Raw genomic sequence first — 16,852 nt, forward strand, 5'->3', positions numbered from 1 at the left:
ATTTCCTCTTCAGCCCTGAGAGGCCCTGGTCCCTGGAGGAACCTCTGGAGGGTGAGAGGGAGACCTGGAGACCACAGGAGAAACATGCCTCCCCTTCCCCGAATAGTGTTACCTAAATACTGGAAGTTGTGTTACATGCCTGTCTGGCTCAATTTTCAGATGCTGTTTGGAGCTGTGCATTGGGTTTCGTGGATCACCTCTTGTTCTCACAGTCGCCCATTTCACAGACTGAGAGACCTGCGTTTCCCACAGCACCTACAGTGGCAGCAGCCGAGCTGGGCCCAGAGGCTGGCTGTCCTGCCTGGCTTTCCCACCCTCTGCCCCTGCCGTAGCCCAGGAGGTGGTCTGTCTGCATGGGTTTTAGGGAAGTCGGTTTCAGAGGCAGCATGACCGGTGTGGCAGACGCAGGGACCAGCCACGCAACCACCAGTTTAGGATTGAGGTCGTTGAAGACAAAAGACATTCCAGGTTGGAAATGCAGAGCAGCAGGAACCGAGAGGGCAGGTGGGACCTGGTGACAGGAGAGGTTGGGAGGACAACCCCACCTGCGGGTCATTGACCGGTGAGAGCCAATCCTGACTCAGAGAGAGGCCTGCTGGGGCAGAAACCACCAGGCCCTGATTGTTGTTTGAGTGAAGACAGTGAGGCTCAGAGAGGGCAAGTACTTGCTCAGAGTCACACAGCAGGGCATGGGCAAGGCTGAGATGGGACTTTGGGCTTCTACCTACCAGCCCAGGAACGTTCCCTGTGTCCTCCACCTTCTGTGTGCCCAGCAGCCTGGGTGGGGGAGCAGAAATGTCTTGGTCATCTACCATTGACACTGTGGGGCATAATTAGCAAGGAACAGAGCTTTAAGGAAGAGGCCTGGCTGGCTGCTTGTGGCTCCAGGAGGCGCCCCAGGCCAAAGATGTGGAGACAGATGCGAGGTGGTGGGAGAGCTCTCTGACCCCCAAGGACGTCAATGGCAGAAAGGCTGCCGTGACAGGTCGGGCTCTCCAGGAGTAGCTGCTGAGGTGGGCTTGCGGTGCAGATGTTGATGAAGGATTTCAGCATCTATGGGAGACTGGGCAGAAGGAGAAGTCAGACTGCACGCAGGGGAATAGAGCTTGGCCAGCCCGGGAGCTCTAGAGAGAGACTGTCCATCACAGCACCCCGTGTTGAGCCAGGTGTCCACCTTTCAGGTACTTGGTGTGGCTGCCCCAGGAAAGGCCTCAGCTCAGGTGAGGGGCCTGCAACAAGGGCCAGTCCCGAGGGGCTCGAAGCAGGGCAGCCAGGCCGTCCTTGAAGCGGGATCTGTGTGGAGCAGCTCCATGTAGGTGAAGGCTCCGTCCCTTCACGTTCCTTCACGCACTGGCCACAGAGGCAACCCAAGAAGGGTGGGACCTTTCCAGAGAACCACCTGCTACCCTCGCCCAGCACATATATTTTTTTTATAATGTTTTTATTGATTTCAGAGAGAAAGGGAGAGGGAGAGAGAAATAGAAACATCAATGCTGAAAGGGAATCATTGATCGCTGCCTCCTGCATGTTTCAACTCCTGCATGCCCCACACTGGGGATCAAGTCCACAACCTGGGCATATGCCCTGACCGGGAATTGAACCATGACCTCCTGGTTCATGGGTCAGCACTCAACCACTGAGCAACACTGGCCAGGCTCCCAGTACATCTTAAAGCTCACAGCCGAGGCCAGCCTAGCATGCAGGTAACCAGAGTGTACCAGCCCACCAGGCAGTCTGACCAGCCGACGCTCCCCCACTGGACTGGTCGGTTCTCCACAGGGCTGTGTCCCTCCAGGGTCCCCTTGGCAACTGGCCCGATTAGGTACGGGAACAAGGTCCTGAGAGATGAAGAATGAGGTTCTCTCTCTACCAGTCCTGCCCCCACAACCGCTAGGTCAAACACCCAGCAGGGGGTGTCGAGGTGGCAAAGTGGGAAGGTAGGCTTAGGGGTTGTACAGGCCTGGGTGTGAGCTCAGCTTTGCCCCTGACAGCAGTTTGATCCTGGGCAGCATAATAAAAACAGTAAATAGAGCCCTAGCCGGTTTGGCTCAGTGGTTAGAGCGTTGACCCGCAGACTGAAGGGTCCCAGGTTCAATTCCGGTCCAGGGCATAGACCTTGGTTGTGGGCACATCCCCAGTAGGAGGTGTGCAGGAGGCAGCTGATCGATGTTTCTCTCTCATCGATGTTTCTAACTCTCTATCCCTCTCCCTTCCTCTCTGTAAAAAATCAATAAAATCTATTTAAATATCTTACTTTCAAAAAATAGTAAATAGAGAAGGGGCAGTTCTCATCACTGGAGGGCAGGCCTGGCACACACGTGAGGGAGCCGCTGCAGAATCTCTGGGGCTTCAGGAGGTGAGCTTCCCCAGGTTGTGCTGGCCCAGGTGGGGCTCAGGTACAGACCCGTCCCCTCTGGAGACTGTGCCACTCTTTCCGCTCTGCTCCCATCTCTGAGGATACCTGTCTGGTTTCATCCTGTTGAAGATGGGAAGGGACAGAGGATTCCGCTTCGGAGGCAGCTGAGGACTAAGGTTGCAGCAGCACCTCGCTGGGGCGGGGGCAGGCTTGTTAGTGCTCTAGCCAGACCCCACCCCAGGGGAGAGGGGCCCTGAGTACTGTTTGCTTGGTCATAGCTCTGTAAACCCGAATCGACCAACATCCCCACGGGGAAGAGGGTGGCAAGCCCGGAAGTAGGTGTGAAGCAGCGGTGATGGGCATCTAGCACCTCCCTTCCTTGATGGGAAGTCAGTGAATGGCACCCAAAATTGAAAAGGCACAAAGTAGCAACATAAGCATGTCAGTTAGAAATATGGAGATAAAATACCAAGCAGTTCAGCTTAAAGAGTTACAGTTTTGCTTCTGGGGAGAAGTAGAGAAGCTTTCAGGGCGGCTTTAGAAGTATCTGACTCTTTATGTATAAATAACTTTAATTTTTTAAAAAACTATTTTTACAGTAATAGTCACACTTATTAGTCTGTCCTGTGAATTTTTTGACTGTGGTAAAATACACATAAGAAAATGTACCTTCTTAACCATTTGAAGTGTACAGCTCAGTATGTTAAGTACATTGACGCTGTCGTGCAACAGATCTACAGATTTTGTTCATCATGCAAACCTGAAACTGTTCCTTAAACTACAACTCTTCGTTTCCCTCTTCCTGCCAGCCCCTGGCAGCCACCATTTGAAACATTCATTTTTAAGGATAAAATGTATTGAGACTCTAGTATGTACTGCACACAGAGCACGTAGCCCTCACAAAATCCCTTTTCACAGATGAAGATGCTGAAGCTCAGAGGTTCGGTAACGGGCTCAAGCTCACACTGCAGAGTTTGAATGCAGGCCTACCTGTCCGTCTCAAAGCTCTTGCCTGGGCAGCCCCGAGAAGTGCTGGTTATACCCGTGTCCCTCCTCACCCCAGCTCTCCTCTCTCCTGCACTTTGGAAAGGAGGGGTGGGGTGAGCCTGGCGCCTGGGTCCCTGCACCACCTCTGCCTGTGCCCACTTATGCTCTAGCCCTGAGTCTCTCCATGTGCCAACAGGTTGGCGGGACAAAGACTGGCGTGGTGCGTTATGTGGGGGAGACGGACTTTGCCAAGGGCGAGTGGTGTGGCGTGGAGCTGGACGAGCCCCTTGGGAAGAACGATGGGGCGGTGGCGGGCACCAGGTACGGTGGGCTTCTCCCAGGAGTGTGGGAGGGGGCTTGTCTTTGCCTGGGGTGGGTGCAGGGGACAAGGATGGGACATCTGAGGAAGCCAGTGTTGAGTGTGTGGGTGGCTGTGCCAGACACCACGGTACAGATGCTGCCTCCATCCTTCTGTCACAGCAGTGTGTGGGGCAGATCGTGGAGCTATCATCCCCGTTTTACAGATGAGAGAACAGAAGCCAGAGAGGTCATTGCTCAAGGTCACACAGAGTCAGGGGCAAACGCTAGGAGAGGCAGTGGTCCCTGCCTCCCTGGGGTTTCTCTGGACAACACAGGAAATCAGACAGTGAGCTCTGCAGGCAAGGGTGGGGTCACTACTGGTTCTAGGCTCCATGCCACCTCCAGTTAAAGGGAATTGACTGTGGGAATGTGGAGTCAAGAGGGTCTAAGACTGTGTCTCAATCACTTGGGATGGGGTGGGTGATGTGACGGGTGAGCAGTGTCAGGGATGTGGGCTCGGGCTAGATGGCCTGCGTTCCTGCGTTGGCTGTGCCTGGATTAGCTTCTGTGGCCCAGATGAGTCTGTGGCAGCTCTGAGAAGGAAGCTATGCTAGGCTGGGGGACAGCCCGAGCAAAGACCTTAATGCAGGAAGAGGAGGGGCGGGGTGGTTGTTTCAAAGTGAGTCAGAAACTGGACAGAACTAGCTCGCCTGGTCCCATGTAGAATCCTTGACCGGAGAGATTTCAAGAGATCACCCAGAGTTTCCATAACAACACTTTGCCTTCCTGTTTTCAAGACCGACATTTCTCTCAACTTACTCCTGCTTTCTGACCTCAGGGGCAGGTTGGGTGGCAGCCCCCCACCCCAACCCCCAACACACACACACTTTTGCTTCTCTATTCAGGGAGTTCCATGGCAGAGAGCTGATGGGGTTCCTTGGGTCTGGGGTGGACCAGGGCAGCCATGAGAGTGGGGCTGCAGATATGCCTGGTGGCCTCTGAATGGAGCCAAGCATAGTCGGCTTTGGAGCCCAGCAGGCTAGAGGTTCCAGTCCCAGCATTGCCACTTGACCAGCTGTGTGACTGTGAGCAAGTTACTGAACCTCTCTGAACCTGTCTCTTCACCTGTGAAATGTAGACAATAGTGGAGTGGTTGGGGGCTTAAAATGAGCATTCATGAAAAGGGACTGGGGCAGAGCATGTGCTCAGTAATTGTTATTCGCCTGCCTCCCCCCAGATATGCCCAACAGCTATTCCCAACCCCCATACATACACCAGGACACCCCGCCCAGCCCCAGCTGTTCACAGCTGCAAAGAATCTCAGGCCCTACTTACTCTAATCCCTTTCTGGGAGTCTCTTCTATTGGTCTTGGGATATGGGTGATTGTGCCCCAAGGATGAGCCTCTCTACTGGGCTCTAGGGAGGTGGGGGAGGCAGGTGAAGCTGCAGGCTATGCGGCCATGATGCCAGCATGGATCTCTCTTGTTTCCCCAGGTACTTCCAGTGCCCACCCAAGTTTGGTCTCTTCGCGCCCATCCACAAGGTGATCCGCATCGGCTTCCCGTCCACCAGCCCAGCCAAAGCCAAGAAGACCAAGCGTATGGCCATGGGTGTGTCAGCGCTGACCCACAGTCCCAGCAGCTCCTCCATCAGCTCCGTCAGCTCGGTGGCTTCCTCTGTGGGGGGCCGGCCCAGCCGCAGTGGCCTGGTGAGGGTGGGGCTGGGGAGGGGTGTCCTGATGTATGGATGGGGATTGAGGACAGAGGGATCCAGGTGCTCCTGACTTGCACTAGCGCCAGGCATCCTCAGACTGGAGTTTTTGAGGAAAGATGAAAGCACATATCTTTTAACGAGGGAAATTGATCCATTTACATTATTGTTATTTTTATAGTACTGATTTGTCAGTAGCCTGAGCCTTTCCTGGGAGTTGAGGGTCATACAGATGCAGGGCAGGTCATACAGGTGTAGGTTTCAAAAAAGGTTGCCACAGGCACCCTGGATGAGGGGAAAAGGTGAGGCTGCCCTTCTGGGCAGAGAGCTTCTAGCCAAGCTCAGTCTAGGCAGTGGTTCTCAACCTTCTGGCCCTTTAAATACAGTTCTTCATGTTGTGACCCAACCATAAAATTATTTTCGTTGCTACTTCATAACTGTAATGTTGCTACTGTTATGAATCATAATGTAAATATCTGATATGCAGGATGGTCTTAGGTGACCCCTGTGAAAGGGTCGTTCGACTGCCAAAGGTGTCGCGACCCACAGGTTGAGAACCGCTGGTCTAGGATGAAAGGTTCCTCCTGACCCAGGAGAGGGAGAGCTCCAGCTGTGACTCTCCTGGGAGGGGGGAGTTTCCTGAATCTGAAATAATACGCTTCCCCCTGCACAAGTAGGCAGGGGCAGTAGCATGGGGAGGGGCAGGACCCTGGGAGTGCAGGCCCTTGGGCCCCCACCTGCTGGGTAGCTGTGGGTTATCTGGATGGTGCTCAGATCCTGAGTCCTGCCTGCACCCATGCCCTCCTGCAGCTCACGGAGACCTCTTCACGCTACGCCCGCAAGATCTCCGGCACGACTGCCTTGCAAGAGGCACTGAAGGAGAAGCAGCAGCACATTGAGCAGCTGCTGGCTGAACGGGACCTGGAGCGGGCTGAGGTGGCCAAGGCCACGAGCCACATCTGCGAGGTGGAGAAGGAGATCGCCCTGCTCAAGGCGCAGCATGAGCAGGTGGGTGGGCAGGCGGGCAGTGGGCACCCAGAGGGACACCAGCAGCCTCCCAGGCCAGGCTCACAGGTCACTCACACTCAGAGTGCAGACGATGGGTATGCAGAGAAGACTCCTCCTCCAACTGGCGGAAGTCCTTCTGGTGGATAGGTGCACACGCTTTCAGAAGCTGGGTAGAGTCCGGTCGGTGAGGCTTGGGTTGAATGTGCACCCGTGCACTGAGAGGTCATGGTTGGATTCCTGGTCAGGGCACATGCCTGGGTAGCAGGCTTGATCCCCAGCAGGGGTTGTGCAGGAGGCAGCTGATCAGTGTTGATATTTCTCTCTCATCGATGTTTCTATCTCTCTCTCTCTTCCTCTCTCTCTTAAAATAAATAAAAACATCTTTAAAAAAAGAAAGTTAGAAAAAAGAACCTGGAAATAAACTGTCCCCTGCTTTTTCCTACCTCCTCAGTACTAGCGTTTCCTCGGTCATGGAACATTCTTCCCCGTCTGAACAGCTAGCTGCATTGCTGTCTGTCACAGGCTGCGTCCTTGCTGATGTGGCCAGTCCCCTGCTATTGTTTAAATTGTTTCCAGTTTCTCACTTTTTCAAAATAACGCTCGTGCACAGATTTTCTGTGTACACCTGTCCTGTTTCAGATTGAACTTTGGAGCGGATTCGTGGGTTGGGCTTTGGGGAAGTAATCCCCTGCCCACAGCCTTGAGTCATCTGCTGTCGCATGTCTACTCTTCCCTGATGTTTGTCACCTGCATGAGAGCCCCCTCCTGGGCCACTGCCCCCATTCGGGGCCAGCTCACCCCTCTCTTGGGTGCTGGAATTAATAAGGCCAAGTTCAGCCCTAGCCAGTTTGACTCAGTGGATAGAGCATTGGCCTGCAGACTGAAGGGTCCTGGGTTCGATTCTGGCCAAGGGCATTTGCCCAGGTTGCAGGCTCAATCCCCTGTAGGGGGCAGCTTGCAGGAGGCAGCCAATCAATGATTCTGTATCATCTTTGATGTTTCTCTCTCTCTCCTTCTCCCTTCCTCTCTGAAATCAATAAAAATATATTTAAAAAATAAGGCCAAGCTCATGTGTGCTGTGGCAGGGGACTTCACAAGACAATGTGTTCTAGGTCCTTGGGAGTTGTGGGAGGTGGCAGATATTGGGGTGCTAGATATGGGGGCAGGTGGACTTGAGGTTCCCACTGGGTGAGGCCACAGCTGGGCCTACCCCTCACATCAGGCCCACAGTCCAAGCTCACCTAAGGCTGGCAGGGGAGTAGGGGTGGCTAGGGTTCCAGGCCTGACTACTTGCACCACCCCTGCTACCTCCCACCCCTCCCCCACTTGGCCCCCACTCCCCAGAAGGAGGCTGACCCTGTTCTGCCCTTGCTGGGGGCCCAGTATGTTGCAGAAGCAGAGGAGAAGCTGCAGCGGGCCCGGCTGCTGGTGGAGAGCGTGCGGAAGGAGAAGGTAGACCTGTCCAACCAGCTGGAGGAGGAGAGGAGGTATGTGCTGCCCCTGCCCTGGTCCTGGGAACACATTTTCTCTGCACCTCCGTAGGATGACCCAGGTCCAAATCCGGCTTCCACCACTTACAGGCTGCGTCACCTGGACTAGTGACATGAGCTCTGTGGGCCTCAGTCATCTCATCTGTAACGTGGGCTGGTGATCCCCATGTCTACAAGCTGTTGGGGGCACTTACACGATAATTCCAGTAAAGCACCCGGCATGTGCTGAACACATGGGGACACTGTCCTTCCCACCTGTGTGGGTTCACTGTTCCTGCCCCACACGGCTCAGGAAGCCTGTCATGAGGAGAATGCCCCGTGGAGGGGGTGGCCCGTGCCCCGTGCCCCTAGGGAGACAGGCACCATGAGGAAGAGCCAGTGCTCTCACCCCTTGAACCAGCTCAGGTCCTCGGAGCGCCCCCTGGACCAGGTTCTGTGCATGGAGCTCATAGCTCCTGTCCAGAAGCTCTGTTCCCATTTCACATGTCAAGAAACTGAGGCTTAGAAAAGCAGCAGCAAAGGGATGCTTGAAACGCCTTGCACCTGGTGTCAGCCCCATGCTGAGTGCTGTACCTGCACGGTCTCAACCTTACTATTAGCCTAGGCAGGTGTTAATTCATGTCACTCATGAGAAACTGAGGCTCAGGGTAGGAAAGGGACTTGTCCCAGGCCACCAGCCTGTTCATCATTCGCTGGTTCTTTCTGCCCAGGCTCGGTGGCTAGTGGGGCTGTGGTTCCTTTTCTGTGGGTACCCTGGCCTGGCTTGGTCCTGTGTCGCCTGGGGAACAGGGTTTCCCTTGGCCCAGGAGCTTCTCTGTCTCCTGGCTGACACAGATTTCTGTGGCTTCCTTCCCTTCCCCATGTAGTAGGCAGCCCCCCACCATGCGTCTGTTTTGGGGCTTTCAGCCAGGCATGTGCTCCACAGGCTGTTACCATCTGACTGGGGAGGGGAGGGCTTACTTAAATCTGCCAGAGTTGCTTGTCAGGGTCCACACGTCTGGTTCCCATGGCAACACGCCTGCTTGCCTAAAAACAAAAGCACATCTTTAAGACATTGTGGGATTTGTGTTCAGGAAGGGCCTGGGTACAAGACCCAGCATCGCCTTGGATGCGCTTGGGCAGGTCCCTTGCCCTTTCTGGGCCTCAGTTTTCCTCATCTGTGTGCTGGGAGCTGTCAGAAGCCCAATAAGAGCAGCTTTGTGAGCTGTAATGTGCCTGCGTCTCCCCTATGGTGTCTTGGCACATGGGTGGGTGAATGTGTCTCCCTGAGGGTGGTGCCCTCCACATCAAGGAGCAGTGGGGATTGGGACTGTAGCCCCAATTTTGAGCCCTTTGAATGAGTGTGGATCAGCAGGGAAAAGCCTACCTCCTTCCCTGCCTCCCCCCACTGCACCCCCCGCCCTCCACTATTCCCTGTGGCCATGTCTGTCCCCTGCAGTGGTGAAAACAGAGTGGTCACTAGCATCACTCTGTTCATTCATTCCCACAGCCACCCTGGGAGGAAGGATGTGGAATTGAGCACTCCCCTTTTAGAGAAGTCGGTGGTCTCTGCGTCGAGCACAGGCCGGGAAGCTGGGAGGGCTGGAGGTTTGCAGGAGGTTCTGCCCCATCAGCCGTGTGGCTCTGGGCAGGTGTCCCCTCAACGGGGACAGCACCTTCTGTGTGGTCTGACCTCGGACTCTGGGCCATCTGTGGCCTCATCTCTCTGCCATTGCTGACTTGGCGAAGCCCACCTGTCTGGGCAAAGCCCGCTCAGCTCCCTCTCCCCCCGCAGGAAGGTGGAGGACCTGCAGTTCCGCGTGGAGGAGGAGTCCATCACCAAGGGAGACCTGGAGGTAACAGTCACAGGCACCGCCTGGCTTGCTCGGCATCCCAGGCCCAGCCCTTGTGGGGCAAATGGCCATGCGGTCCAGGCAGCAATTCCAGGCCCCCTCGGAGGGGCCACGGGGGTTTTGAGGGAGAAATGAAGAAGGGTCAAAGGTCATACTCTGGGAGAGTGGGGAGGAGTTGGTCATGAGAGACTCAGATGTCACAGGTGGGAATGGCTCAGCTCCAGGAGCCTGAGGGGCCATACTTCTTGTCTTGGCCATCAAGGGCCTGAGGATGTATTGACTGGACTCCCAGTCCCTGCCTTGTTGGGTAATGGCCCTAAAGGTGGCCCTTGGGCCCTTAGTTCATCTTAGATTCCAGGTAAAATTTGGCTAAAATTAGCTTGTTGTTGAGTCACAGAAATTATAGATGGAAAAACATACTCAGAAAGGCAAATGGGCTCACCCAGTAATAGAGCAAGTCAGCAGCCCCTGGGACCAGGGCCAGGACTCCTGACTCCTGAGCTCAGCCGGAAAGGATGGCCATTATAGCACCTCCTTGTTATAATGCCTGGACAAGTGGTCTAGACACAGTGGACCTTGCACTCTTCAATCCAGCCCACCCTTTCTAAGCTGAGGGACGGGGGTGTTCACATCAATTAGTAACGCCCCCCACCCCTCCCCATCCCAGCCCTCCTCACGAAACCATGCAGATACCACAGTGCGTTCAGTCCCTCCCCACATGCCGAGCTGCCCCCACTGGCCTTGGGCAGCCTCTTCCCTTCTCGAGCCTCAGTTTGCTCTACTTTAAAATGAAGCGGTCGAACTAGGTCAGTGATTCTCAAACTTGAGGATTCATCACCTGGGTGGCTTGTTCAGATACAGAAGGCTGGCTGGCCCCAGCCTCATTCAGCTGGTCTGGGTGGAATCTGAGATTTCTAACGAGCTCCCAGGTGCGGCTGTAGGGTCACACGTTGGGGGAATCATTGCACTAGATCATTCTGAGCTCAGATTGGAACTTGCAGTTTCTGATTTTGTAAAAGAGCCGTAGTAACATCCTTATAAGTTCCAAAGCACCGCAAAAGCATGTGAATGGTTGTCCTGTCCCCTAGATGACTCCCGCTGGGGAGGGACATGTATGATCTGCATAGGGTCACTGCCAGCTGCCCCTGTTGGGGCAGGTTTTCCTTCACAAGCTTAAAGGATGGATGTCAGGGCACAACATGGCGTAGGAGCCCCAGGCCAGCGTCAGGGTGTTCTCATGGATGTTTCCCTCTTAGCCAAGGGGGCAGGTCATGGGGTTGTTTGGCTGGCTTTCCCTCTGGATGGCTGCCTCCTGCAGGGCTTGGGGTGGGCTTCTGGGGAAAGTGCCTGTAGGTGAAAAGAACAGAGACCCCCTCCTGCCAACTCCAGTCAATGGGGAAAAGCCTACAGGGAAATCTCACAGGCAGTTCAGGGAACTAGAACAAGAAACAGCATTAGGATCCAAGCCTATTCTCTCCCACCCAGGGATTTCCTCCTTCTCATGACATGTGGTCAGGCTTTGTGTCTGTCTGTCTCTCTCACCGTGTCTCCATGTCCCTTGGTACGTCTGTTCCCTCTCCCCACCACCCACCCAGCCTCCTGGCCCCACTCAGGCTCCAGCATCCACTAGCTACTAGCTGTCCTCTCAAGAGAATCTGATTGATCCCAGGATAGCCAATGAGCTATCTGACTTTAGATCACCTTCCATCCCAGATCCAATTGGTCTTGGCTGGGAGAGGCAGGGGGTGGGACAGACAATGACTGACAGCTAATTCAGTCCAAGGACAGTAGAGTCCTGTTGCTGCTGTTTTTATTGTGACCATATTCATGGTAACCGATCGCTTTTTGGCTAAGATCAAGTGTAGTATATTCATGGTAACCGGAAGGCAAATAGACCCAAAGTTTCATTCATCCACACACATCTTAAAAGTCAAAAATAAAACTCATAACACCTTCCAGCTGTATCACCCCATCTCTCTACTTGTCCTCCTCCTGACCTCGCTCCCCCAACCACAGGAGGTGCCTCATTCCAGCCTCCCAGCCTCCTTCCTGATCCTGATGTTGGCCTGTCCAAGGGCCCAGTCCGGGCCCACTTGCCTCTTGGTCCACACTCTCCCTGAGAGCTTCCAGTCTGTGACATTATGTCCTTAATAAGCCCATGATTCCCCGGGTCTTCCCTGAGCCCTGCACTGGTGTGCCACCTGGTCATCTCCACCAGGACAAGTAGGTGACAGGCACCTGTAGCATTTTCCTGGGGCTGCAGTAAAATAAAAAAAATTACTATAACTCGGTGGCTTAAAACAACACTAATATATTCTTTGACAATTCTGGAGGCCAGAAGTCTGAAATCAAGGTGTGGGCAGGGTCATTCCTTTTGGAGGCCTCAGGGACAATGCTCCATGCCTCCCCCCCAGCTCTGGTGGGTTGCTTGTAGCTGCCTCCCTGCCTCCCTCATCGCATGGCCTTCCTCCCTGTGTGTTCCTGTGTCTCTTCACGTGACTTTACAAGGACACAGTCAGTGGATTTCAGGCCCACCTTAATCTAGTCTGACCTCATCTTAACTAATTACATGTGCAAAGAACCTATTCCAAACAAGGTCATGTTCTGAGGTTCCAGGTGGGTGTGAAATTTGGGGGGATGCTATTCAGTCCAGTACAGGAGCCCACATGTGACATGTACCAAACAGATCTGTTTGTTCCTGTCTCCCCCTCACACCACCCCCCTACCTTTCTCATCTCACAATTGGCCCACAATCTACACAGGTGCTCAGGCCCCACAGCTCAAATTCACCTTGAACCTTCTCTTTCCCTCATCTCTCATCTGACATCCTTTTGACCTTGCCGCCAAAATGATCTTCATCCCCACGTCCACCTTCCTGGGTCAGCCGCAGCCCTGCCTCGGACAGCTGCATAGCCAGTGGCTGCTCTGTTTCGGCTCTTATTCCTCAACTGTCTGTTCTTCACACTGAAGCCACGTAGACTTTTTTAAAATATCTTTTCAATTTTTAACATTGGAAAATTTTGAACCCTCTTTTACACATTCAGCGATTTTCACCTCATAGTCACTCGTTTCAGCCACACTCCCCTGTCCTCCTCCCATGTTATTTTGAAGCAAACTGCAGACATCATATGACCAAATCTTTTAAAAACGTAAATCAGATCCTGTCCGTTTTCTGCTCACACACCCGTGCCACCACCCTAGATAACAGCCAGGCTCTGGAGAATGGTCCGGAAGACCCTGGGGACCCCGCCCCGCCGAGCACCTCTGCTCCAGGCACAGGGGCTCCTCTCTGCTTCTGGAACACCCCACGCTCTGTCTGCCTCTGAGCTTCTGCACGTGCTGGTTCCTCTGCTGGAAACACTCACTCCTCCACCCCTGCCTGGGTCAGCGGGTCCCTGCTTCCCCTGCAGGTCTCACCTTAAGGAGGCCCCTTGGAGAGCTTTCGCAGCCTCCTTGTTTACCTCCATCCCACTTGCCCACCACTTGTCCCTATTTTGAGCCACAGCCTGAAGTTATCTTCTCTGATCATTTATTGTTTGCATCCCTCCCTAGAATGTGAGCCCCTTGGGGGTGGGGGCCCTGTCTGTCTTTTTTCCATTTATGTCCCCGAAGCCAGAGCAGAGCAGGGGCATGGCCAGTGCTTCTCCAGCAGGGAATCCCGGGTCACAGGCTGGGATGTGTTTTGTGGTCCCCACAGGGGTGTTGCCCTGTTGCATCATAGAAACCTGTGCCACTCCCTGCCACCAAGGTTCGGGTTATTTTTTGTTAATTAGATAGCCCCTCGGTGTTTTTATTCATTTTCATGTAACAGAAAGAGCCAGTTTTATGAACACAGAATCAGCTATTGGTTGAGGAGGATTTGGTGCGAGGCCTGAAGGGACATCTAGAGGAGTGACATGTGCCCATGACCTTCAGGAGCCCCCTGTGCAGTTGGGGAAACTCCTTCCCCATTTAATTAATAATAAAAATGTGCCAGGCGTGGCTGTGTGCTTTGGAGTGGGGTGACACGGTCCGTGTGAGGAGAAGGAAATGAGCCGCAGGTCCTTCAGGCTGGACTGAGCTCCAGGACAGGACTCTCAGGAGTCTCTGTCACTGCTCCCGTTGCTGGTGGAAACCCTCCCTCCCCTCTGAGTCCAGCTGGTCCGGGAAAGGCGCCAGTCCTGGGGTCCAGCGGCCTGAGTCTGGACCTTGCACTGCCCAAAGTGCGATTCTGAGCCCGAGGCTTTTTCTGCCTGCAGTGGCCTCTCTCCCGCAGGCTGGGGAGACGGCCTTGATGGTGGCTTTCAGAACATTAACTCCAGGGGCCCTGACAGTGTCTGAAACAGGAGTGTGGTGCCTCCCCACGGGCCCTGGGCAGTGCCCTGGAGCAGACTGGAAGGCCAAACCGCCCACCCCACCTAAAATCTAGCCTCTGAGGCTGCCCCTCAAACTCCTGCATCGAATTTACCTTAATTAACTGAGCACCAGAGCAGTTCCACTGAGCTCCCCTGTGCCCCCACAAAGACCCCAGTCCATGGACCAGGAGGCTAGATGTTCTGAAGGTGATGGAGAAGAGTCCTTTGTTGGCGGGAGGGGGGGGGGGGGCCACCAAATGAAATTGCCCTTAAATTGTAAGGCTCGGGGCTTTTCCTTGCCTGTGGGGCCACCAGTAGGGCATTTATGGTCATGCTCCATCTAGCCTGGGTCTCGGGCAGTGCTGCTGTGCCCACCATTGGGGAGAAGGGGGCAGGGAGATGGCCTGCGAGTCTGGGATGAGGCACCATCATCAGCCTGTGATTTTCTGGAAGAGATGGAGCGTAGCTGCTTGTTAGCATTGCAGCCTGCTGCCCTCTTGAGAGAGAAAGAGGGAACCTTTTTAGTTCTTTTAGGAAAACTCAGAAATATATAAGGTCACAGGCCAACGGACATGAACTTCTCAGTAGTTCTTGATGAATTGCAAACGTATTTCAGGGACGGGAGGTACCAGTTTAGCCTGCTGCCCTCAGCCCTGCCGGTGTCGGGTGTGTATTCTTTTTACAAATATGTGCCACGTTGCTGAACCTGCCTCTTCAGAACCGCCCCACGGACTTGCTTTAACCTTGTTTCTCCTGGACGAGGAGGGGACAGGTGGGAGGGTAAGGAGGACCATGCCTCTCCCTACCATGAACTGGTCTCCATGCTAGTCTGGGTGCTTACCGATCTGCTATGGGAACCCAAATGCCAGCCCGGATGCCTGGAGAATGCCAGGCTTTGTTAGTGTGTGAAGTGGGAGTTGTGAAGCTGGGACAGAAATGCCCTTGTGCTTTCAGGAGACTGGCTGTCTCTGCAGGGCCCTGGGGCGGGGGCGGGGGGGGGGGGGGGCGGGGTGGCCACCACAGGCCGGGCTTGGGGCTGGGCAGTGGTAGGCACAGCTCAGCCTCCACCAGGGAGGCCAGGCTGGGAGAACCGTGAAGGTGTGGGTATAGTTTTGAAGACCTTCCATTCATTTGGTTCATCCACCTTCAGCACAGGCCTGAGGGCCAGGAATCCTGGGGTCATTTACTGTTCATCCCTCCTGGTGGCCTGTGTGCAGGACCCTGGGCCTGGCCTAAAAAGCAGCCCGCAGCGTCCCCGTGGGGAAGGGGAGAAGGCTGGCACTCCTCCCCAGAGCTGCAAAGGGGAGGGCCACCTGGAGGTGACAGAAGGGCCCCAGGGTGCCCTTAAAGAAACCCAGCCAGGACACGAGGGCAGGAGGCAGGCCCACCTCACCAGACCTCTCTTTCCCTCAGCCACCTCCTCTCCTCGACCTGTTTCCTGTCTTGTTCATGGTAGATGACGCCGCCTTTCTCTCTCTCTTTCCCTCTCTCTTCCTCCGGCTTCCTTTCCCTGTGCCCTCTGCCCTGCCCCTCCCTCCCACCCACGGGTGGACCAGACCCAGACACAGCTGGAGCACGCGCGCATTGGGGAGCTGGAGCAGAGCCTGCTGCTGGAGAAGGCGCAGGCCGAGCGCCTGCTCCGAGAATTAGCCGACAACAGGGTAACACGCCTGCCGCCTCCGCCCGCCAGCGCCCTGCCCCTGGCGCCCCTGGGCTCCTCTGTTCGATTATTTTCTCTGTCCTTGGCTGCTGTCCTCATTGTTTTTTCCCTTTTGTGCCCTTTCTAGGAGGGAAGTGGTGACACGGATGCCTACTGGGGAGGAGGGGGCTTGGCTCTCTGGGACTTTGCTCCCCAGCCGGTCCCATTGGCCGGGAATGTCCTGTGAGACCCTCCGCGCCCTCCTTCCCATGCATTGCCATGACAAGGCTCGGTCAGGTTCAGAAATCAGGGGTCTCTTGGGACAGGTCTGCCTTCTGCGGGCAGTCACGGAGACAGCCTATCCATGCCTCCCTTCTCCCAGCTGGGAAGGTGGAGGTTGGAGGACTTTAGATCCAGTTTCTCTAGCCTGAAAGGTCTTAAATATGGTGCTAGGAGTGGCCCCCTGAAGGACCTGGGGCTGGGGGAGGAGGGAGTGTTCCTAGGTTAGGGAAAGCTCTGTTTGGGGGTGGTTCCCGCCAAGTCCCAGGGCCTGGTTCCAAGTCCAGCTCCAGGCCTGGCTGGCCCCTCCACAGCCCATGCATGTCCCGGGACTGGCCCCCGTGCAGGTACACGCATCCAAACAGCTGGCTGGCCCCGCCCAGGGGACAGTGCAGCCACCGTTCTCCTGGCAACGGCGCTCACAGCCAGTGAGCAGTGATTGGGGCGTAAACAGCATGGGATGTGGGTGAGCAGCGGTCAGTCTCTGCATGTTGGCCTCAGCACCAGGGAGTGTGTGCATGTGGGGCATCTGGGGGACACAGGGCACTGCACTAAGCGTTGCCCGGTGACCGTGTGCTTGTGCAATACACACGCGTGTGCACAGAGGCTACTGGCAGAAACTGACCCAGTCACAGTTGATAGGCTGAAGCCCTTCACACCCAGGCACCCCAACCTGATTGAAAAAAACAAAAACAGCTTCATTGAACTAAAGGTCAGCTTCAGAAACAAAAATGTTTAAGCTTGTAACGGATTTAAAACGCTTCAATATTTTTGTTTCCAAATCTGTGACCATTGACATGATCAAAGTGAACCTCGGGAGGGTGGAACCTCTGATCTCGGAGTTTTCCCTCAGGAGGCAGGTCTGGGAGCATTAATTTTGTTCTGCTTTAGGCATTCCACCGGCCCTTCTTTGGCC

At 54.9% G+C, this 16,852-nt stretch overlaps 1 protein-coding gene across 3 annotated transcripts in view; it reads left to right on the forward strand.

The window, feature by feature from the left end:
* The window catches only part of CLIP2 (CAP-Gly domain containing linker protein 2), a 69,972-nt gene that overhangs the window by 36,165 nt on the left and 16,955 nt on the right, over positions 1–16,852 (forward strand). For 2 of the 3 annotated variants that reach the window (XM_070412808.1, XM_070412809.1), the window contains exons 4-9: positions 3,540–3,664; positions 5,139–5,352; positions 6,165–6,362; positions 7,746–7,849; positions 9,627–9,687; positions 15,575–15,679. In XM_070412808.1, the coding sequence (XP_070268909.1) occupies positions 3,540–3,664; positions 5,139–5,352; positions 6,165–6,362; positions 7,746–7,849; positions 9,627–9,687; positions 15,575–15,679 (807 nt within the window). The remainder of the gene's footprint in view (positions 1–3,539; positions 3,665–5,138; positions 5,353–6,164; positions 6,363–7,745; positions 7,850–9,626; positions 9,688–15,574; positions 15,680–16,852) is intronic. The other variant, XM_070412810.1, reaches the window with a different exon arrangement.

The sequence above is a fragment of the Myotis yumanensis genome, unplaced genomic scaffold, assembly GCF_028538775.1.
Source record: "Myotis yumanensis isolate MYYU_CA2020_CCGP unplaced genomic scaffold, mMyoYum1.0.hap1 SCAF_4, whole genome shotgun sequence".
Lineage (NCBI taxonomy): Eukaryota > Metazoa > Chordata > Mammalia > Chiroptera > Vespertilionidae > Myotis > Myotis yumanensis.